Consider the following 24,267-nt stretch of genomic DNA (forward strand, 5'->3'; position numbering starts at 1 on the left):
TATTAAATGTATACGGAAGACCAGATATTGTGCTAAGCACTTTGCATATATTATCTCACTTAGTTTTAGCAACAATTTAAATTTAGCAACAATTTTAGGAGGTAGGTATTATTATTACAATTTTAGAAATGAGAAAATGAAGCTTAAACATTTAAGTAACTTCTGAAGGGCACAGACAAGAACTGGCCCATCTGGTGGACCTGCTCCCAAAGCCTTTAACAGCTTATACCATTCAATCGTCTCACTGTCAATAACTGGAAAAATAAATGCTGCAAAGTGACCTGGTATCACTTCACTAACAGGACATTGACCTCTCTCATCCTTCACTTTTAGGTATCCTGAAAGATGCCCTATCCTAAGAGAACATCACGATCCGAACTTCTATCAAGATATGCATGCACGTGGGACAGATATGAGGTATTAAATGTATACGGAAGACCAGATATTGTGCTAAGCACTTTGCATATATTATCTCACTTAGTTTTAGCAACAATTTAAATTTAGCAACAATTTTAGGAGGTAGGTATTATTATTACAATTTTAGAAATGAGAAAATGAAGCTTAAACATTTAAGTAACTTCTGAAGGGCACAGACAAGAACTGGCCCATCTGGTGGACCTGCTCCCAAAGCCTTTAACAGCTTATACCATTCAATCGTCTCACTGTCAATAACTGGAAAAATAAATGCTGCAAAGTGACCTGGTATCACTTCACTAACAGGACATTGACCTCTCTCATCCTTCACTTTTAGGTATCCTGAAAGATGCCCTATCCTAAGAGAACATCACGATCCGAACTTCTATCAAGATATGCATGCACGTGGGACAGATATGAGGACTCCCCCAAATGATTTTGTTTTAAAATTGGCCTGCTCTCCTCTGTACAGCTGTGTTTCTTTAACATTCAAGAAAGGGGATGTGGGAGCAGAGCGATAGCTCCACTGAAGTCAAGCGGCACTTCTGATCAAGAAAAAGTCAAAAGCTTAATAAAGAATTGTTTAATCAGGGCGCCTGGGTGGCTCAGTGGGTTAAGCTGCTGCCTTCAGCTCGGGTCATGATCTCAGGGTCCTGGGATTGAGTCCCACATCGGGCTCTCTGCTCAGCAGGGAGCCTGCTTCCTCCTCTCTCTCTGCCTGCCTCTCTGCCTACTTGTGATCTCTCTCTGTCAAATAAATAAATAAAATCTTAAAAAAAAAAAAGAATTGTTTAATCATTAACAGTGTGTAGTATTTTTGTTTTATTTTTTAAGCAGGAGGAGAGGAGGAAGATGAAAAAGCCAGGAGAAGAGAGCTAAGGGTAGAGGGACCAGGAGACCTGATTTCAAACAGCTTTCTTTCACTTTCTGGAGAGAAAGATCCACTGGCTTCTAGGTTGACAGAACAAAAGAATAGTATTTTTTTCATGTTTTGATGTTTCGACTAAGAAAGAGAAAAAAGGATTCTGGCCCAACTGCAGGAGGCAGGAGTGAGCAGAATGACAGCAATCTCCCCTCGTCTGTGGAAACATTAGCCGGCTAAGGAGACCGACAGGAGGTAGAGGATCAGCTCGCAGCAACAGCAAGAAGGGCTACCAGCAAAACAGACACAGAACAGCAAAAAGCATTACGATCATTAGGCTGAGAGTCAGGAAATCTGAGATCTAGTTTTGCTGCTGCTGACCTTGAACAAGTCGCAGAACCTCTCTGGCATCAGACAGTTGACGATTTACACCTTTCCCATTTCCACTTCTCTCCTCACACCTGGTTCCACATCCCCATTCCCTTATTTTTAGAAATCTATTTTAGTGTTATGTTTTATTTGAGTTCCATGTTCTCTGTTCTTAACACATTCTTTAGTCCCTAAATCACCTTGTGACAGATTGCCTGAACCAAAATAGTGCTGGAATATGGCATATTTTTATATGAAAAAAATGTATTAAAAATGTTAAGTCCACAATCTTAAAACCCTAATATGACATCTGGTTTTGATTTTGCATACTATACTTATCAGTGCTTTCCAAATGATGCCACTAATTTATTTTTTGACTCAAGTGCAAATAATTATTACTCTTCGGTAATATTTAATCCATAATTCATTGCTTTCTACAGAGCAGTGACTGAAGGAAAAAATTCCTCACCTCTGACCTGGAGGTGTTCACCTACCTACAAGAAGCCTTCTGAGTCGAATAGATGAATTCACACTTCCCATGGATGCAGTAACCATTGAGGTTTTCAGGGCAGGGCATGTGGTTTCCAATATACACATCTTCTCTTTGATCACTAGCATCTTAAAAGAACATAAACCAGGTCAATAAACAGTGAAAAGCAAACTGAAAAATAGGGACTTTTCAAAGTTCTCACAATAAATAAATTAGCAAGGTAATTTGGACAAGAAATTACCAGAAGCCCAGATTGGGGTCTGAGTAAGAACTGAGATCTCATTCTGACATAAACACAGCAGTCTGTTTAGAGTCAAAGTATTTAAAAATAGTTGCAGGGGGGCGCCTGGGTGGCTCAGTGGGTTAAGGCCTCTGCCTTCAGCTCAGGTCATGATCCCAGGGTCCTGGGATCGAGCCCCACATCGGGCTCTCTGCTCTGCAGGGAGCCTGCTTCCTCCTCTCTCTCTCTCTCTCTCTGCCTACTTGTGATCTCTGTCAAATAAATAAATAAATAAATCTTTTAAAAAAAAATAGTTGCAGGATATGACCACCCTGAGCTACTATTGTTTACAAAAAATCTGCCCCCCCAAAACATAAACATCTTGGCTAAAGAAATAAATGCTACCTCTACAAGAAAGTTCATCTCTATAACCAAGAGATGGTATATTACAGCACTGGCCTTTGGAGATTTAACTCTAATTCACCTGGGGACTATGAAATTGAAGTAAAAAAGAATGGAATGGCAGAAAGAAAGTTATAGGACTCTGAAATTTTAGGGTGAAAGGTTTATTTTTGGAATGAAAACTATTAAGCATATTGATTTTTTTCTTTCAAATGAAAATATATTTGCTGTTTTTTAAAACTGGTTTTTCTTTGTATATGTTATTGCATTAAAAAGTCAAATGACACAGAGAACAAATAGAATTTTAAATCACCTGAAACCCAAAGAGAACCATTATAACCTTGCTGATACACATCTGTTCAGACTTAGGTATACTGATTGGAACTGAACTGAGTTGAATGAAGAAAATGGGAGTCTGATAAGTAATTTCAATGTCAGAAATGGGAAGAGAGGGTGCCTGGTGGATCAGTTTGGTTGAGCATCTGACTCAGTTTTGGCTCAGGTCATGATCTCAGGGTCCTGACAGTGAGCCCCATGTAGGGCTCTGGGCTGGGGGTGGAGACTGCTTGGGATTCTCTTTCTCCCTTTCCCTCGCCCCTCCCTCCCACCTCCTCTTCCCTCTTTAAAATAAAAAAAAAAAAAAAAAAAGAAAAGAAAGGGGAAGAAAATCAGGAAAGAAAGATAAAAGAAGCAGGAAAGATGGAAGCATGAGGACCCAGTCCTCAAAATTAATTTCATGCATTCATTCTCTCTTATCCCTCTCTTTCCCCCCAAACCCCCTGTCTCTGTCTCTCATGTACTTGCATAACCACATATTCATCCATACACCCACACATTCTGCAATGGATTTTTAAACTTTTTCGGGGGGGGGGGGATATTCATTAATACATTCATCCTCAGCTCTATGAACTCAAGAGTCCCCAACGTTTATAGGCCTGTCATTATGTAGGAAAGATCCCCAGGTTCCTATCGGTTTCTCACAGTTCTAACTTAAATTCTGTGCATTATTAGCTATGTGACCTTGAGTATACCACCCTAAGACTGAGATTTCATAACTATAAAGTTAGGATCTAAACAGAACCTGTACTTCCTGTAGTTTTGAGAGGATTACAGGGATACTGTAATACCTTATCAGGAATCCTGATAAGACCAAACTGATGTCATTTTAACCTCAAAATTTATGTATTTACATTGTACTAATTTAGGGCTATAAAGAAAACTAAACCAGAAGTCAAGAAATTCAACATGTAAATTCTCAATTTTAAGGTACCTCTGCTCTTTGTGACCCCGGTCAAATCACCTTGTCGAAGGCAGCCGAGTAAGATCAGCATTGTCTGACATAATATAAGACATGCGTAATTTTTTATTTTCTAGTAGTCGTATTTTTTAAAAGTAAAAAGAAATATGTAAACTGATTTTAATCACATATTTAATCTAATACATCAAATAAGTATCATTTCAATATATAATCAATATAAAAAACTGTGATTTTTTTTTTACACACATTGTCTTAAATAAGTCTTTAAAATCTGGTGAGCTCTTAACACAGCACATCTCAATTCCAACTAGCCATGTTTCAAGTACTCAATATCTACCTTGTAAGACAACACAGTATAGATGATTATTCATTTATCATTTATTAATTACCTTCCATATTCCAGACACTGTGCTAGGTGCTGGGGACAGAAAAATATCCTATCCTCAAAGGGCTCATAAAGTCTCCTCCAGCTCCCAAACTATAATTCTGCCACAGCAGAAGAAATCATACCCTACTTCAGGGCGGCTATCATCCTAAGCACCCACCTCTCTACTACAATACTCATGGTATTGTCTTAGAACCGTTTGGGTTTTTAAACTCAGTGTGTACCATGAGACTGTGAGCTCCTTAAGAATCTAGACATTTTTATTATTCATTTCTATATAACTCCTAACACTGAGAACATAGTACTTTTCTGGCTATGGTTTCAAATTAAAAGTGCTATTCTACATTTGCAATCAATCCATAAGTGACTTGAGGAATGCAACGGTCTCCCACAGCACTCATCATCCTGCAACTTCTCAGAACATGATATTTTCATGGTGTATTAGACCACAAAGTATATAATAATGGGACTATAGAGACTGGGGTTATACACCAACCTATAATAATAAGATCTTATAGTCCGTATAATAATGGTACTGTATAGGTCTTTAGAGGCTGTGGTAATGTACTAATCGACCATAAGAAAGTCCTATAAACAGCAGGAGATTTCGAGAATGATGCAGAACTAAGGCTATCAGAGAATCCAGCTACATCACAGCAATAAGAGAAAGTTCACTAAATCCAAAACAGGGTTTTGAAAAATGAGTAAACAAAGTACAGCACCAGTAGCATTTACTGAATGAATTAATGACGGAATGTGGTATCAGGCTCTAGGCAAAGCAAAGCCAACTAAAAACATGGACATGTGTGAACGCAGATAGCTCAGTTGGTAAAAACATGGACAGGTCTACTAGACTAAAGTCTGTGGTTGTCACAGAATTCAAATGAAGCATTCTGGGGGCACCTGGGTGGCTTAGTGGGTTAAGCCTCTGCCTTAGGCTCAGGTCATGATCTCAGGGTCCTGGGATGGAGCCCTGCATCAGGTTCTCTGCTCAGTGGGGAGCTTGTATGCCCCCACCCCACCTTGCTGATTGCTCTGCCTACTTGTGATCTCTCTCTCTCTCTGTCAAATAAATAAATAAAATCTTTAAAAAAAAAAAAAAGGCTTTAAAAAAAATTAAGCATTCTGCTCAGTGCTGCCTCTAGTCATTCCATTATTCTTACATACTATTTTTGTGCACAACCATACGCTCAAATAAGCTACAGAAGATATAAAGAAAAAGTATGCACAGTCCCTGCCTCTAAGAAGCTTACAATCAATTCAGGGAATCAACATCCACACACAAAAAAACTGAAAAACACAACAGAAGAGTTCCCACAAGAGAGTCAACAATTAAATGTAAAAGAAGGGTTTATAATAGGGGGTGCTATGGGAAGTTCAAGCTTGAAGGAGAACTCATTGTAAGTGATATCACTCAGGGAAGAATTCACAGAAAGGGCAGGACTTAAGTTAGCTCTCAAAGCATATACAGATTTATTCAGATAGAAGAGTGGAAACCAAAAGGAAGCTAGTGGAACCAAAAGGAAGAAGAGTGAAAACCAAAAGGAATGCACACAGCATTGTCAATAAGAACAAGAAACAGGGGCGCCTGGGTGGCTCAGTGGGTTAAGCCTCTGCCTTCGGCTCAGGTCATGATCTCAGGGTCCTGGGATCGAGTCCCGCATCGGGCTCTCTGCTCAGCGGGGAGCCTGCTTCCCCCTCTCTCTCTGCCTGCCTCTCTGCCTACTTGTGATCTCTCTCTCTGTGTCAAATAAATAAATAAAATATTAAAAAAAAAGAAAAAAGAACAAGAAACAGATGAGATGAGAAGAAGCAAGAAACAGCAAGAGCTGGATATTCAAACTGGTGTAGGTCAAAACTGGAAAAATGAGCTGAAGTCAGATTATGGAAAAACAGGAACTCCAGGTGAGAAATGTTTTCTTAAAGATTGATTAATTAATTGATTGATTTGAGTAAGAGTAGAAAAAGGAGAGAATCTCATGCAGACTCCCCACTAAGAATGGTGCCAGACACAGAGCTTGAACTCACAATCCTGAGATTATGACCTGACCTGAAGCCAAGAGTCATATGCTCAACCAACTAGTTCGCCCAAGTGTCACCTAAAATGTTTTCTTAATCATACGGATAAGGAAGACACTGAAGGCCTCCTAGCTGGACAGTAACACAACAAAAGCCATGTTTTACATAGTTGAAAGTGGTTGCCAAGATCTGGTGGTTAGGGGGAATAGGGAGTAATAGCTAATGGGTGTGAGGTTTCTTTTGGGGTAATGAAAATGGCCTAAAATTTGATTCTGATATGATGCTTGTATAATCCTAAATATACTTAAAAATAAATTTAAATTGAGGGTGCTGGCTAACCCAGCCAGTAGAGCATGCAAATCTTGGTCTCAGGGCAATGAGTTCCAACCCATGTTTGGTGTAGAGATTACTTTTAAATTTTTTTTTTTAAGATTTTACTTATTTATTGGACAGAGAGAGAGAGCAAGACAACAAAAGCTGGGGTAATGCCAGAGGAGCCAGGACCCTGAGATCATAACCTGAGCCAAAGGCAGATAGTTAACTGACTGAGCCACCCAGGTGCCTCTTTTTTAAAAAATTGAATTGCACACTTTAAACAGGTGAACTTGACAGTATGTAAATTGTGTCTCAAAAAGCTGTTAAAAAATTTAACTGGGTAACAGCATGCAAGATAAAGAGGTAAGGGAACTAGGAAGATCAGGGGACCAATTAGAAAGTTACTACATAATCCAAACTTATGGCAACGAAAAGCTAAGCTAGAGCTTAGCACTGGGAATAAATATTAGAGAAAAAATAAATACAGCTTGAAGATGTTTTGAAATGAGCTCTCCAAAACTAAAAGATAGAAGGGCTTTTTTTTTTTTTAAGATTTTATTTATTTATTTGACAGAGAGAAATTACAAGTACACTGAGAGGCAGGCAGAGAGAGAGAGAAGGAAGCAGGCTCCCTGCTGAGCAGAGAGCCCGATGCGGGACTCCATCCCAGGACCCTGAGATCATGACCTGAGCCGAAGGCTGCGGCTTAACCCACTGAGCCACCCAGGCGCCCCGATAGAAGGGCTGTTGAGGGCCATCTGGTCTGATGAAGGAATCCCTTTAGCTACTACCCAGAAATCCTGTTTCTAATTTACCACTTTCAAAAGTGAAGAACTCAACACAATTTATTCCAATATTATCAAATGTTCCTTATGTTGAATGAAATCTCTCCTTATCTACTGATTTCCCTGTTATCTGTTTACCCCATAAATCCCACCCAACAGGGGCGCCTGGGTGGCTCAGTGGGTTAAGCCGCTGCCTTCAGCTCAGGTCATGATCTCAGGGTCCTGGGATCGAGTCCCGCATCGGGCTCTCTGCTCAGCAGGGAGCCTACTTCCCTCTCTCTCTGCCTGTCTCTCTGTCTACTTGTGATTTCTGTCAAATAAATAAATAAAATCTTTAAAAAAAAAAAATCCCACCCAATAATTTTTTTCTGAAGGTCAAACTTCCCAGTCCCATTCTTTAGATACTTTGCAATAACCATCTTTACAAACATTGCCCAGCACTAATCCCTTCAATGTACTTTAGGCATTTAGCAAACAGAACTATCCTTTGAAGATACTTTTAATACAGAATTATACAAAATGACTCTCCTCCAAGGAAAATATGCATGAATTCAAAGAAAAAATGGTCAATAAACACACGAAAGATACTCAACATCACTAATCATTAGGCAAATGCAAATCAAAACCATAACACAGTACTCCACACCCATGAGGATGACTACTATCCCAAAACAAAACAAAACAAAACAAAATATTTAAGTGTTGGCAAGCATGCAAAGAAATTAGAACTTCTGAGCACTGCTGATGAAAATGTATGATATAGCCGCTATGGAAAACAGTATGGTGGTCCCTCAAAAAATTAAAAATATAATTAATCATACGATCCAGCAATTCCATTTGTGGGGATATATGCAAAAGAACTGAAAGTAGAGTCTCAAAGAGATAGCTATATACTCATATTCACAGCAACATTCATAACGGCTAAAAGGTGGAAGCCAACACAAGTGTCCATCAATGAATGAATGGATAAACAAGATGCAGTACATACATATGATGCAACATTATTCAACCTCAAAAAAGACATTCTAACTTTCTTTTTTAAGATTTATTTATTTATTTACTTGTTTGTTCATTTATTTATTTATTTATTTATTTATTTGAAGGAGGGAAGCACAAGTAGGGGAAACAGCAGGCAGAGCGAGAGGAAGAAGCAGGTTCCCTGCTGAGCGGAGAGCCTGACATGGGGCTCTGTCCCAGGATGCCGGGATGGTAACCTGAGCTGAAGGCAGACGCTTAACAACTGAGCCACCCAGGCCCCCCGGACATTCTGACTTATGCCACGATACAGATTAACCTCCAGGACATTATGTTCACTGAAATAAGCCAGACACGAAAAGACAAACACTGTACGATTCCACTGGGAGGAGGTACTTAGAGTAGCCACAATTATAGAAACAAAAAGAATGATAGTTACAGGGTTGAGAGGACGGGTAAGTGGAAAGCTACTGTTCATTGGGTATAGCTCCCATTTTACAAGATCAAAGAGGTTTAGGAGCACCCTGAATGGCTCAGTCATATAAACAAGCATCTGACTCTTGCTTTGTGCTCAGGTCGTGATCTCGGGGTAATGGGATCGAGCTCCCTATGCAGCTCCACACTCAGCGGTGAGTCTGCTTACAGATTCTCTCTCTCCCTCTGCCTCTGCTCCTCCCTCCATGTGCATGTATTTTCTCTCTCTCAACTGAATGAATAAATCTTTAATTAAAAAAAAAAAAGATGAAAGAGCTCTAGAAATGAATGGTCATGGTTGCACAACATCATGAATGCATTTAATACTACTGAGCTATGTACTTAAAATGGTTTAAATGGCAAATTTTGTTATATACATCTTACCAAAATAAAAAAAAAAAAAAACTGAAAAAAAAAAGACTCTAAAAATGAGCCTAATGACAGGAGGGTCAGTAGAAAAATGTAGTAAAGCGGAGTTCAAATTTAGACCTCTAGGGATGCCTGGGTGGCTCAGTGGATTAAACCTCTGCTTTCGGCTCAGGTCATGGTCTTAGGTCCTGGAATCCAGCCCTATATCCGCTCTCTGCTCAGCAGGGAGCCTGCTTTCCCCTCTGTCTCTCTGCCTGCCTCTCTGCCTACTTGTGATCTCTCTGTGTCAAATAAATAAATAAAATCTTTAAAAAAAATTTTTAGACCTCTGACTAGCTAGAGTCATCCAAAAGTATTTACTAAGCACCTTTTATGTTCCAGGCAATACATACGAATATATGAAACTAGAGCTTAAGATTAAGCTCTAAATTAAGGCTAGAGAACAAAGGTTCACCAAGGTGACAGCCGAAAGTACATTAAAGTTCTGAAGGAAAGTAAGAGAAGAAAGCAAGCAAGAGGGCAGAAGAGAATTCTGGAATAGCTATGATACAAGAAAAAGAGCACCAGGGCTTAGAGTCAGAAAAGCCTGCATTCTAGTCCAAGCTCTGCTATTCTACATGAGCCACAAATTTGCAGTTTCAGCTTCTTCATCTGCAAAAGGAGGATAACATGGTTGTAACGAGGATCAAATACTAACACAAATACGTGAAAGCGGCTGACACACGGAAGGGCACACAAGCAATAACCACTGAATTGATGAATAGCCATGAACCACATTAACCATGACCTAGATACAGGTAGACTCACCAATGGTGAGACCTTTCACCACAGCCCGGTACCAACAATGAAAACAGAAAACAAAAGTATCAACAGTCACCACAGTAACATCAAGTGATATATCCAGTGAAAGTGGAGATAGATATGTATGTGTATATATATATATATATATATACACATACATCTCCAAGTGAAAAATCCAGTGATATAGCATTTCATAATCAGAGTAATCCTAGGCAGTAGATATTAGCATCCCAGCTATATAGATATGATCACTGAGGTTCAGCAAAAGCAAGCCACACAGCCTTTAAGTGTAGCCCAAGTCCGATTCCATAGAGCAAACTCTGAACCATCCCACTATTATCTCACCACACTACCCTGGGAGATGTGTAGGAAATGGACAAAAGCAGAATGTCCAAGCACCTGCTCTCTGGACCACGTAAATTAGATTAACTTCAAAAAGGAAAAGGAAAAAGGCTTTAAGACATCAGGAAGCACAGTTTCAGAAACCATAGCAGTGATGTAGTCTCTCACAGCAAGAACTGGACACAGAATGGTCTTCTCCAAACAATGCCCTCAGGCAAGTAGTGACAGGCTCTGTGAACAGCTGCAAGTGCTCATCTCTGAACAATGTTTGTGTGTGTGAGATATAAAGAGAACACTCGGTCACCCAGTGGTTCCTTCCACCCACAGAGGCATTCAGAAACAAAACCTACCACCAGCGGCAGTGTTTTCAAATACAAAGGAGAGTATGGTTCTAAGCAATGATGTTATAAGAAAACCTTTGCAGATGGCCTATCTGCAAAGGCATGTCCCACTGGAGGGCTGTCCTGGTCCATCAATGCACAACCCAAATAAAGCATAAGGAGTTGCTATTAACAACCAAAACATGCACCTGCTAGGTCATTTGCTGAGGCCACAACAACCACATCAACACTGTACCAGGAACTCTCAGGCTCATTTCTACAGATCCCTACAGTTAAAATATTTAATATATTCTTTCTTGTTTCCCCTATACTACCCTGCACCCCAAGCCTTGTCACGAACATATCCCTCCATACATCGTTCCCTAACCCCAGTCTCCTCAGACCCCATCAAAGGTATAAAGGCAGGTACAAAAGCCTACCTACCAAAAGCTCCCAACTCATTCCTAAAACCCCCTATTTTCCATACAAACCCTAACTTCTCCTTTCCTAGCCTTTCCACACGGCCCCGTGAAACACATTTTCTGATGTGAATAAACTCATCCACCTCCTCAACCATCCCCTTAGGAAGTACTCCTTTCATTTCCCTGATAGACCAACATCACATTACTTCCTACATCCCTTTTCCTTCCACTTTCCCCTGTCACCTCCAGATCATACTCCACTCTCCTCTCCCAATGACCTTCATCCCTTAGGGGTCTGCACCATCCACCCAGGTGGCCTTCTAAAAGTCCTCCCCATGACTCCCCACAGCATACACTCTCAGATCTCCCACAAGATTTTAGCAACTGGCTCAGTTTTACCATTCAACGAGGGGACTTTATCAAGACCATTTTAAAAAGGGCACATCAAAAGAGCTGTATTAAAGATGTGCAAATGGGAGTCCCCAAGAAATGGGAAAAATAATACCAATACCTCAGTTTCTCTGGCATCCCTGGTCAGCAGGAGGACAGAGACTATTGAGAAGATGAGGCCAAAGATGGGATGGGGGCTGGGGGTGAAGTGAACCTCAGGAATGAAGCAAGAGAGTCTTGGAAGTAAAAAAGGTGTTACGGTTAGATGTTAGGCTGTAGGAAAATATCCTTTGGATAAAAGTGGTCATGTCGAAATGTCACATGCAACAAAGGAGCTTCCTGGGCAGATGGGAATGTTAGAGACTCCAATAAAATTCATTTTTCAAAACTGATACCTTAACATTCATGTAGCTCCCTGAATGGAAATTAGACCTCCATAAAAAACAAAAACAAAAACAAAAACAAACCTGTAAAATAAGAATAATAAAAATCAAGTGGGTAGTGATATATAGACAAAATAAGAATGACAAAATGCTGGAAACTGCTGAAGGTATGTATTGTGTAACTTAGGGTTTATTATACTATTCTGTTTATATACGCATGAAATTTTCTACAATCAAGTTTTTAAAATGTCACATACCCATCTCCCACATCCCTCATGTTCAACCATCATACCCTGCGTGGCTTCAACAACTACAACACTGCTTCCAACACTGCAATTTCAGTATTTATCAGAGATTTCCCAATAGCCCAAAAAAGCACCAATTCAGCCACCATGCTGGACAGTCAAATGTTCCATTTCATGAGCGCTATTCTCCAAGAGCTCAACTTTAAAAATCTTCCATACTAAGCACTTTCTTCCAATTTGTCCAGCTTTGTGTTGGTGCTGTGTTGCTGCTTTTCACTTTGCAGCCTCCATCCCTAGATGCCTGCCTGCCTACCTAGTCTTGGTTGTGTACTGGGGACACAAAAATGTACTAAAGGCCTCCTACAAATGATTGTGAGGACAAAAAATAGAAGCAAATGGGGGGGGATACAAAATAGTTACATTTTGACCTCTACTACCCACTACTGCAACATTTCTCAACTCTTTCACAATTTGGATTTCATATTTATAACTCTAGAGAAACTCCTTCTTCTGCGATAACCAATGATTCCCTTGTCTTCAGATTCAATGCTTGTCCTCTGATACCTTTATGTGACCCCTCCGTATTGGCTTCTGTGCCACTGCAGCATTCTAGGTATTCCCTGGAACCTGTTTCTGCTTCATCCTAAGCCTCCTCTCCTTTGTAGTAACTGTACCGTCTAACAGAACTTTCTACCACTCTTGATATGTTCTATGTCTGTGTTTCCCAATACAGTAGCCACTGGCCACATGTGGCTATTTAAATTTAAATTAATTGAAATGAAATTAAAGATTTGGTTTATCAGTCATCCTAGCCCTATCTCAAGAGTGCAAGAGTCTAAACAATGAAGCTCTATTATCTTACTCATCCTCAGGACTTCACTTATCTATCACCTCAATCTCCGAAGATTGCAAATTTATGCTAAATGAAGCCATGCGGAGAGTTCCACAAGCAACTCAAACTCCAAAATTACTCACCTCCACATCAACTTCTCCCTTACCTTACCTCAAACACATTTCCCCTCCCAACATCCTTAGTTTTATAAATAGAAACCATCATCCAAGTCATCTAAACTCTCTATCCCTCTAATCTAAGCCAAAGTCTATTCCCTTTGAATCTATCTAACAGATCTCCCGTCTTCAGTCCAATATATATAATAATAAGCACCATCTTACTGACAGGCACTGTTCATTCAACTGGTTAACTTTGCAGCCTTATCTTTTTCAAAGCTATTAGTGATTCTCCACTGCCTACAAATAAAGTTTAAATTTCCTAGGACAACATAGCTTTTAAGACACCTCTTCCGTTAGTTCTTCAGATCCTCACAATTTGCCACCAAATAGTAATCTCCTTTTCTGAACTCCCATTGCACTTTTAACCACATTTATAACAATAACAAATTTTTACTTTGTTAGAGGGTTATATTCATTTCTTACTAAACCAAAGGCTTCTTTTTTTTTTTTTTTTAAGATTTATTTATTTATCAGAGAGAGAGGGAGAGAGCGAGCACAGGCAGACAGAATGGCAGGCAGAGGCAGAGGGAGAAGCAGGCTCCCTGCTGAGCAAGGAGCCCGATGTGGGACTCGATCCCAGGACGCTGGGATCATGACCTGAGCCGATGGCAGCTGCTTAACCAACTGAGCCACCCCGGCGTCCCTAAACGAAAGGGTTCTTAAAGATGGATGTCATGTATTTGGTATCTTTCTACCCACTAACAGGGTCTGATGAAATGACGACTATAAAGTAGGCACATAATAAATTAGATCTAATTTCATTTGAGTTACAGGTCAATTCTTATGTATAAAGAATTTTCAGTATCTCAAAAGTGGCCTAGGCACTAAATTACCGCTGTAGTTTTATCAAAGGCAGACAAGTATTTAGGGCATATACAATTCCCCAAATTACCTTAAATATGAGTTTCTACCTACTGAAAAATAGCCTTCATATTCTGGTCATGTACTAACAGTATAGAGAATAAAACTACAGCTGATGTATTATGTCTCCTATGGGAATACAGGAGATTTTCTATTTTAAAAACAGCACTTGTATCAACATAGGAAACTGATACTTCAGGAGCTCATGGGATATAAATGATTCGGGTGTGATAGGATTCCAGTGAAGAAAATAACAAATTGTTCAATGATAATAAGTTATTATTTTTTAAGCACTTAAGAGTATGTCCAATACTGTTTCTAAGCATTTGACAGGTATTATTTAATTTTTTAAAGATTAATTATTTATTTGAGAGAGAGAAAGGGAGTAAGCATGCAAGGAGGGACAGGGGCAGAGGGAGAGTGAGAGAATCTTCAAGCAGACTCCCCACTGAGCACAGGGCCCAACTTGGTGCTTGATCTCACCACCCATAAGATCATGACCTGAGGCTAAACCAAGAGTCGGACATTTAACTGACTGAGCTCCTAGGAGCCCCTATATTATTTAATTTTTATAAAACTATGAGATAGGTACTATTATTATTCTCATTTTACATTTTTTTCGAAATTAGGCATAAAAGGTAGATCACACACCTAAAAACAATTCTCCACTAGTATAACCTAACAAATGGGTAGAAGATGCATGCGTGAAAGAGCAATTATATTTAAGTCTCAAACTAGGAGTCCCATGATCTAGACCTGCTTCAGTTCACTAGAGAGAGCCTCATAAAGCCTCAATGTTCCCCTTGGTCCTTAGGCCTCAGAGTAGTTTAAGAATCATATTAAATCAAAGAGCACTGGAGTTAATGTCAAGATACCTGGAATCCAATCCCTGCTGCTCTGACTTTTACTACATATAAGACTCTGTACCAATAAATCCTACAGTTTCTTTGAGTTTCTTCCATTCTTTTAACAAGTATGGAGCACCTAAGTATGTGCCAAACATTCTACCAAGAGTTAGGAATACAAAAGTCAATATGACAGATGCAGACACAGTCTCCCGTCCTCACAAAACTCAGAGCCTAAAGGGGGATACAGATGAGTAAAAAAGACAATTATAATTAAAGTAGGTTAAGTGTTTGCATAGGAGAGTATATAGAGACACACCTAATCTAGACTTAGGGTCAAGGATTACTTCCCAAAGGGAAATGACTAAGGGAAAAGCTAAGACTGAAAGGATGAATATTAGTTAGAGAAAAGTTCCAGGCAGAGGGAATAAGGATCAAAGACCTGTGCACAGAGGGCAAGCATTAATAGTATATTCTAAAGAAGTAAAGAGGATTTAAAAAGCAAAGATGAGGGATCTTTCAGTGTAATATCTTACAACTACATGTGAATCTGCAGTATCTCAATCAAAATTTTAATTAAAGTATATATGAGAGAACTCTGTAAATTGAGAATAAGCAGCTTAGCTTTTTAATATTATTAATAATATATTCCATAATGTATTGCTAGAGAGAGCAAAGCTGGAATGATCATTATAATGGAAATAGAGCTACGAAGGACAGCTCATGACCGCATTTCAATAGTTGGCCGAAATCTGGAAAATCACGATTCAGTACCTTTCACATCTGGTCGATATGGTAGTCCATCATCTTTTTTTCCCAACAAACTAGTGTCATCTGTGTCTATAAAAGAAAAGTTTTCAGATTAAGACACACGGGATGTTTAAGTCATACCATGAAGCTCCCAAATATTCCAAATGCTCCAGTCCTTCCCAACTCTGTCCACTTATCTTGCTCACATTTCCCAGCATTCTCTTCATCTGTTGTGCCATTTCTATCTCAGGCCTCAAGGCACCCCAAATATATACACGTTCTGCAAGATGAACAACCTAACTTCATTTAGATTTCAGCTCAAATGTCATCTCCTTAAAAAGTCTTCCCTGTGCAAGCTAAAATAACACAGACCCTAAAGGCAAAGGATTAGCCCTCTCTCCAAGGGACAATAATCTCAAGATGTATCTCTCCTACCACTGTTTCTCTGGAAACATATCAGATTAAAATAAAGGTGGAATCTCAGCTTTGTTATCAGACAAAACTTAGATAGAAATGACCCCAGACTGTTGAACTGTATTTGGACTGGGAACACTGTACCTGAACCAAAAATGCATGTTGGGGGCACGTGGGTGGCTCAGTGGGTTAAAGCATCTGCCTTCGGCTTGGGTCATGATCCCGAGGTTTCGGGATAAAGCCCCGCACTGGACTCTCTGCTCAGTAGGGAGTCTGCTTCCCCTCCTCTCTCTCTCTCTGTCTACCTCTCTGCCTACTTGTGTTCTCTGTCAAATAAATAAAATCTTAAAAAAAAAAAAAAAAGTCAAAAATGCATGTTGGAAGCACAAGCTGCCGCGTCCCACTACATAGTGAGAAAGGAAAGGGAAGGTGTGATTAGGTATGAACGGAAGTATTACCAAAAGGACCAAGATAAAAGTTAAGGACCAGGGGCGCCTGGGTGGCTCAGTGGATTAAGCCTCGGCCTTTGGCTCAGGTCATGATCTCAGGGTCCTGGAATTGAGTCCCACATCGGGCTCTCTGCTCAGCTGGGGGGCCTGCTTTCCTCTCTGCCTGCCTCTCTTCCTACTTGTGATCTCTGTCTGTCAAATAAGTAAATAAAATCTCTTAAAAAAAAAAAAAAGCTAAGGACCAACTACTCCAAAGGATTCTAAATAGGCATCAATTTCAATTAGTAAAATTCTCAAGGTTGACCTACTTGAAGTTTGAATTTGCAAGTAGAACCATTCAATCATGAACCAGTTCTTCATAAAAGGCATTATTTCTCTAAGCTACTATTTCAACTTGGGCTCTAAATGCCACTCTATGAAAGAAAAACAAACTATGCACTTTAAGAGCAAGGCTAGGTAGAGTGTCTACCTACAAGGGGTCTCTATCAGCAAATGGTGTGTTCTCCCACCCTATCTGATCTGCACCTGGAAATCCTCTGAGGAGCTTCTTGAGCATTCTCTAGTAGCTTAAAGCAGAGATACTGCAATCCCTAGTGTTGTATTTCACAAATAATTTCTTACCAGTAAAAAGTACTAAACTCTGGCTTACAACATTTTCCCCTCAGCTTAGATAAAAACATATCCCCTTAATAAGTCCAAAAAAGGCAGGAGGGTTGGGGCTTGTAAGCAGGAAAGACCTGCGAGTCTATGACAATGTGTCAGCTCTTGTATGTTTTAAGTTACTAGGAAAGAACACATTATCCTAGCCCATATGTGTATTACTAAGGAACTTGAGAAGTTATGCCTTTAGTGACTGGATATTTCTAGTTGAAATGGAAAACAAACAAATTCTTAGCTGGCATCGTGGCTCTAAACTATGACAAAAAGCAAGAAAAGAATTTTCTTGGTAAGAAAGAATTTTAAACTAAAAGTAATAAGTTTTCCTTACATTCTATAACCTCACACCAAAATCTCTAACAGTACAAAATATGTAGGGGCAAAAACTACTGAGAGAACATGAAAACAAAGTGAACTTTTATGCTCTAGGAAAAAAATATGAATATATGGTAATGCTTGTAGTTTTACTATAATTAAAATAAGTTGACTATTAAACAGCTATAATCATTACTATAAATTTGAGACAACCTTTAAGAACTATAAATGTATCTACAAGTCTATGTTAGGAAGGGCTTAGTAACTACTTGATCAACAGAAAAGCATCATTTGAGTCTTAAGAAGATGAAAATAAATGAAAAAAAATCTGAATTAGTAACAACAAAGAAATCTAAAATACAAAGTAATAGAAGAAACAAATAGAACATCAAAGACTTCTCATTTTACAAATATGGAACACTACTTAAATGACAAATAAGATTTCAGACACAGAATATTAAAGACAGGTCTCTGGATGAGTAGAATGGATTTTACCTGTGCAATGACCGAGATGCCTTATATCAATTTGTTCTTGCTTTATACAAGATGCTTCTCGAACAAAACAAGGATTGTTGTAGGAACTCCCATCAGAAGCACACACAGGATTAAAACTGTAGCCACTGCAATCTATATTACACACACAACTGTTGGAAAAGACAAAAATTACTTATATTTACAACAAAAGTATTTCACAGTGCTGTATTTCTCATTTTCTTCTTTTCTGCTTGCTGTTAACAGAAGTCAATATATCGTTTTAAGTCACTGATAAAAAAAATTAAGCGAAGTGAACGTTCAGCTAACAATTTCTATCAGGTGATAATTTAGAGATAATTTCATCTGGATATTATTAATCCAGTGGTTTCCCCAGAATTTTCATATCTAGATACAATAATCAAGGGATGTCAAATGTCCACAATGTTAATTAAAAAGCAACATGCCGTAGTGGAAAGGGCACAGAACCAAGTCAAAAGTCATGAATCTAAATCTCAGCCCAACTAATTACTAGATTTGGGTCCAGATTCTTCCCCTAAGTCTTAGTTTGATCTGTAAAATAGAGGTTATAATAATATACCAACCTCACCAAATAACTAGAAAGACTAAAAAACATAATTTTATATGAAACATGTAAAATCAAAGCCCTCCAAAGTTTTTCTGGCTGCACAAATACCTGTATTGCTGAGTGTCCCCTCAACACTGACACTGCACAAGAGATCCCAGGCATGATCACTCCTCCCAAGAACAAAAAAATCTAAATCAGAGTATAAAAATAAGAAAAAAAACAGGAGCACCTGGGTGGCTCAGTCAGTTAAGCCTCTGCCTTCAGCTCAGATCATGGTCTCAGGGTCCTGGGATCAAGTTCCACATCAGGCTCCCTGCCCAGCAGGGAGCTTACTTCTCCCTCTGCCTCTGCCTGCTTCCCCCCACCTCCCTCTGCTTGTACTCTCTTTCTGACAAATAAATGAATAAAATCTTTTAAAAGATAAATAAATAAAAATGAAATTTAAAAAATTTAGACTCTCCTGCTTCCAGCAACACTGTAGACTCAGAGATTGTGCTAAGCTTCCCACTGAAAACAACAAAAATTACAGGAAAAGTATTTTAAAATATTCTCTCAAATGCATTCATAAGTTGACAAGAAATCAAGGAATATTCAGAATAAAAGTTATATGAAGATAGGAACACAGAAAGGTCAACTGAGCTGGCTAAAGCTGATTTTTACCTTGAAAAGTGTTTACCAAATTGGGTAAATTCAATTATCAACTTTTGTAGCCTTCCAGGCCTCTGGGAATAGAAGACAAACAATGCTGACCTACCTAAGATGGGGAGTTTGAAGACCCTGGGAAAGCTGGAACCTCAAAAAGCTACAACTCTCAACATGAGGGGAAACTAGAAATGAGTTTCCATATTCCACAGGGACTATTTAAAGTGGGAAAGAAAATGCTGTGTTGAGCCATGGCACTGAAGAGAGGGAAGAAAGACATCTCCCCTGAGAATTGAAAGCCACAAGCCAGCCCTCACATGGGTAATTACAACTTAAAATACTACTTGGGTGTTCTGAAAAACCTCAAGCCCAGAGTTTATTTTAAGAGCCAAGGACTGGAAAGGCCCCTAGGCAGCTGACAGAAGCAAATGCAATCTCCTTTGGAGAAACCAACTTTATTATCCTCGACCTCAAACATTTTCCAAGATACACTTGTGAGAAAAAAATAAGTAGATCATACTCACTCAGTCATGTATCTACAACAAATAAGCAAACAAAACAACATGAGTAGAACAAAATGATCTGAAAATGAACCAAGCAGGGGTACCCAGCTGGATAAGCCAGTGAAGCATGCGTCTCTCAAGGGCAGAAGTAACTTTAAAAAAAAAAAAGAAAAGAAAGGAAGGAAGGAAGAAAATGAACCAAACAGAATTTCGAATAGGTAAGAATGTATTATTAGAAAAAAAAAAAAAACTTGGGGCACCTGGGTGGCTCAGTCAATTGAGCATCTTATTCTTCATTTAGACTCAGGTCATGATCTCTGGGTTGTGAGATAGAGCCCTGCACTGGGCTCTGCACTGGGCGGGAAGCCTGCTTGGGATTTCCTTTCCTCCTCACACTCTGCCCCTCCCGCTCCATGGCTTGTACACTCTCTCTCTTTCCCTCAAAAAATAAAAAATAAAAGGAAATTTAAAAACGCAATAGACAGACTTAACAGCAAATTAGATAAACAAAAGGTGAGTTAGGGAACTGGAAGACAAGTCAAAGGAAATTAACTCAAACCACAGCAGAGAGTATAGAGGTGGTACACAGGGAAAAAAAGATGAAGAGACATGGAAGACAGAAGTGACAGAATTTGGAAAACTTGGACTGGACCTCAAGAAGGAGTAAAAGGAATGAGGCAAGGGCAATATTCTCAGCAATTCTTTGTCAAACTTTCGAAAACTAAAAAAAGATACTAATCTAAATATTCAAGAAGCCTGATACATTCCAAACAGGATTATTAAAAAGAAATCTAGACAAAGAAATATCACAGTGGAATTTTACAGCAATAACAAAAAAGAATATTTTAAAAGCAGCCAGAAAGAAGAGAAAGGTTACTTTTAAAAGAGGTAAGAATAAGAGGGACAAGTGTCTTCAAAAGCAATACTGAAGCCAAATTATTTATAGTCAGACAGTGAAATAAAGCCCACAATGTGCTGAGATAAAATAGAATTCTATATAAAGACAAATATCTTTCATGAATGAGGGTAAAATAAAAGTATTTGGAAGAAGTAATAACTTAAGAATTTGTCATGCAATGGCTAACAGTAAAGTTAATCATAAAGGCAGTTGAACAATGATCTCATAAAGAAGATCTGAAATGCAAATAAAGAACAAAAGCATAAATACATAGGTAATATTAACAAAGCTAGCCTTGCAGGGGCCCAACAATTTCACTGGTAGGTAAGGTCCCTTAAAATCTCATATACATGTGCACCAGGAAATGTAAATAAGAACATTCAAAGCAGCATTACTCATGAGAACAAAAGACTGGAAACAATCCAAATGTCCATCAGCAGTAAAATGCACTGTAAAAGTCCAAAAATTAAATTCAATAAGCAGTGAAACTGAATGAACCATGTGCATTCACATGAATGAATCCCAAAAAGGTAATTGCTAAGCAAAAGAAGGTACATAGAGAGATGATTCCATTTTATACAAAACTCAAAATCAATTAAGAGATTTATCATATGTGGTAAAACCATTTTAAAAGCAAAGAGAATGCAGGATACTAGGTAGGTAGAGGAAAGATGCAGTCAGGGAGAACATCAAAGGGCAGCTCTGAAGTACTGATAATATTCTATTTCTGATTTGGGAGATAGGATTCACAAAACTTTGTTTCTTTTTTGTGCATCAAACCAAGTGTGTAAGTTTTCATGCATTTTTAAATATATATTCTATTTCACAATTTAAAAATTTAGGCACCAGAAAAAAAATTAACAATTCGTATTTACTAAAGTCAGAAATGGCTTTTACATTTCAGCAGGCGTGTGGGGATTGAGAATGTGACAGAGACCACATTTGGTCTGCAAAGTGTAAAATATTTATCATCTGGATCTTTCAAGAAAATCCTTGCTGACCCCAGCTTGACGGGATATAAGGGACCAAAGTTGGAATGGCAATAAAAGAGAAAAAGTGGCTAATGAAAGATTACAGAGCTGTTTCAAGAATAAGAAAAGGCCCAGCAACAAAGGCAAGATACCATACCAATCCAATGAGAAGAAACAAGTGATTCAGCAGTGGGCACTGAGCACAACTGTGACCGACTGTAGGAGAAACTTAGCATTCCTCGGCGAGATGGCACCACTGCAGGTCAGACTAAGAACTCGGAGAACAAACCATGGCTACTGTTCTCAATGGCACACGAGGAAAGAAAATAAAATTACTATGCCAAGGAAGTCCAGCTCAGTGAAACCATGAGCAGAGGAGGAAAATATTAGACTCCAGAGGCTGCTGATGCTACTGATTACAGCGATTACAGCTGTTTGCACACTGACAGCAATGCGGAGGGCAGGATGCCCAAAGCATAGGCGTGTGCACTAGGGTGGAAAGAAATCACTTCAGTAAATGTGCCAAATTCAAAACATGTAACAACCATTTACTCTGCACCCACTGTGTGAAAATACTCACCTTTGCCTTACTTAATCCTGACAACAGATAATTATAAAAAGGGAAGATGAATATGAACAAAGGTAAAAAGCCCAAGATCACAAGACAAAAACACTTCAAGTTTTTTCTCAAGTCTTAAAAAAAAAGGACTTAAAATGATATCCCTAGGAGTCAATTAAAGAAGTTAGAAAAAAAAAATAATGAAATATGTCCAGTGAAAACAAAAAAGAATGGAAAAAACAGAAGAATGGATACAGATACATGGGGATATAGATATGGATATGTAGCTAGATCTCAGCAGAAATAGGAAACAAAGTTACAAAGAAAGGATCCATAAAGCCAAATCTGGCCCTTTGAAAAGACTTCCATATCTACAAAGGAGGGTAATCCAGAAAGAGAGAAAAACCCATTAGGAATGAAAAAGACTACATCCGGTGGGGATTATGGTTTAACAGGTGATGAAGGATTATTATAAGACACTTTAAGACAGCAAGTTTGAAAACTTAGGTAAAATGAGTAACTTTTTAAAAATATTAACTATCGAATTTAACTGGAACAAGACATAGAAGCTGAATGGTATTTTAATCATTAAAGAATTAAACTGGTTATCTAAAAACAAAAAAAGTTCTTCAAAGACAGTTTCAGAGCCAGGTGTCCTTTAAAAAGAAAATTTATGGGAGTGCCTGGGTAGCTCAGTCGTTAGGCACCTGCCTTTGGCTCAGGTCATGATCTCGGGTCCTGGGTTCGAGACCCACATCAGGCTCCCTGCTCAGTGGGAGGCCTGCTTCTCCCTCTCCCATTCCCCATGCTTGTGTTTCCTCTCACTGTGTCTCTCTCTGCCAAATAAATAAAATCTTAAAAAAAAAAAAAAGAAAATTTATGAACACATTCATTCCAATCATTCAATAAATAGAAAAATCTATTCTTACACAAAGTCATCCAGAGAATAGAAGGAATACTCCCTAACTCACCTTCTAAGGCCACATAAACTTTAAAAAAAAAAAAATCAACAAAAGTAACAGATTACAACTCACTGAATAAAAACGAATAAAAGAGGATATCTCATTCTTACAGCAGACTGAACACCAACCAGTATTTCACAGGCACAGATACTGTAATTATAAAAAAGCAGCAAGATATGATTTAAAGAATTTAAAAAAAGGAGCACCATGAGAACAAAGATCAGCTCATAGAAATTAAAATGACAGGGACGCCTGGGTGGCTCAGTCGGTTAAGCACCCAACTCTTGATTTGAGCACAGGTCATATTCTCAAGGTCATGGGATCAAGCCCCGCATCGGGCTCCTGACTCAGTGAAGTGTCTCCTGGAGATTCTCTCCCTCCCTCCTTCCCTTCTTTGGCCTCTCCCCTGAACCGGGACCTGCTTATTCTTTCTCTCTCAAATAAATAAATAAGGCTTTACAGCAGAGACAAAAAAAAAACTCAAAAAAGGGGAGGTAGATAAAGTTGAAGAAATCTCTCAGAAGGCATAGCAAAATTTTTAAAAAATAGAAAATGGGAGAAAAGGTAAGAAATTAAAGGACTAGTCCAGGATGTCCAATAACTAAATAACAGAAATACAAATAGAAAAGAGAGGAAAAGAAGTCATCATCATAGAACTAACTGAAGAAGGGGTGCCTGGCTGGCTCAGTCAGCAGAGCATGTGACGTTTGATCTCAGAGTTGTGGGTTCAAGCCCCACATTGACTGTGGAGATTACTAAGGAAAAAAAAATTTTTTTAAAGCTAATTGAAGAAAATTTCTCAAATCAGAAATAAGTAAATTTCTAAGAAAGGGTGTAACAATGTAAAATTCCACTATACTGACCAAAAGATTCTACACACTTCAATAGACAGAAAACAGATCTTACAAAAAGGATCAGGAATCAGAATGGCTTCAGGCTTCTGCAGCAAGACTGGAAGTTAGAAGACAGCACAGCAATGCTTTCACAATTCTGAGGGGAAATTATTTCCCATTTAGAAATATGTACTTGAGAAGTTATAAGTATTAGGTGTAAGATAAAAACAATTTCAGGGCACCTGGCTGGCTCAGCCAGTGGGGCATGTGACTCTTGGTCTTGTAGTTGTGCGTTCG

The 24,267-nt window shown here is 38.8% G+C and overlaps 1 protein-coding gene across 2 annotated transcripts in view; it reads right to left on the bottom strand.

Moving 5' to 3' along the window:
* Positions 1–24,267, bottom strand: part of TMEFF1 (transmembrane protein with EGF like and two follistatin like domains 1) — an 85,990-nt gene that overhangs the window by 11,552 nt on the left and 50,171 nt on the right. Inside the window, exons 6-8 of one of the 2 annotated variants that reach the window (XM_059411186.1) lie at positions 18,038–18,186; positions 15,732–15,797; positions 2,140–2,263 (exon numbers count right to left, since the gene is read on the bottom strand). In XM_059411186.1, coding sequence (XP_059267169.1) covers positions 2,140–2,263; positions 15,732–15,797; positions 18,038–18,186 — 339 coding nt within the window. The remainder of the gene's footprint in view (positions 1–2,139; positions 2,264–15,731; positions 15,798–18,037; positions 18,187–24,267) is intronic. The other variant, XM_059411188.1, reaches the window with a different exon arrangement.

This window comes from Mustela nigripes, chromosome 9, assembly GCF_022355385.1.
Source record: "Mustela nigripes isolate SB6536 chromosome 9, MUSNIG.SB6536, whole genome shotgun sequence".
NCBI classification, from domain to species: Eukaryota; Metazoa; Chordata; class Mammalia; order Carnivora; family Mustelidae; genus Mustela; species Mustela nigripes.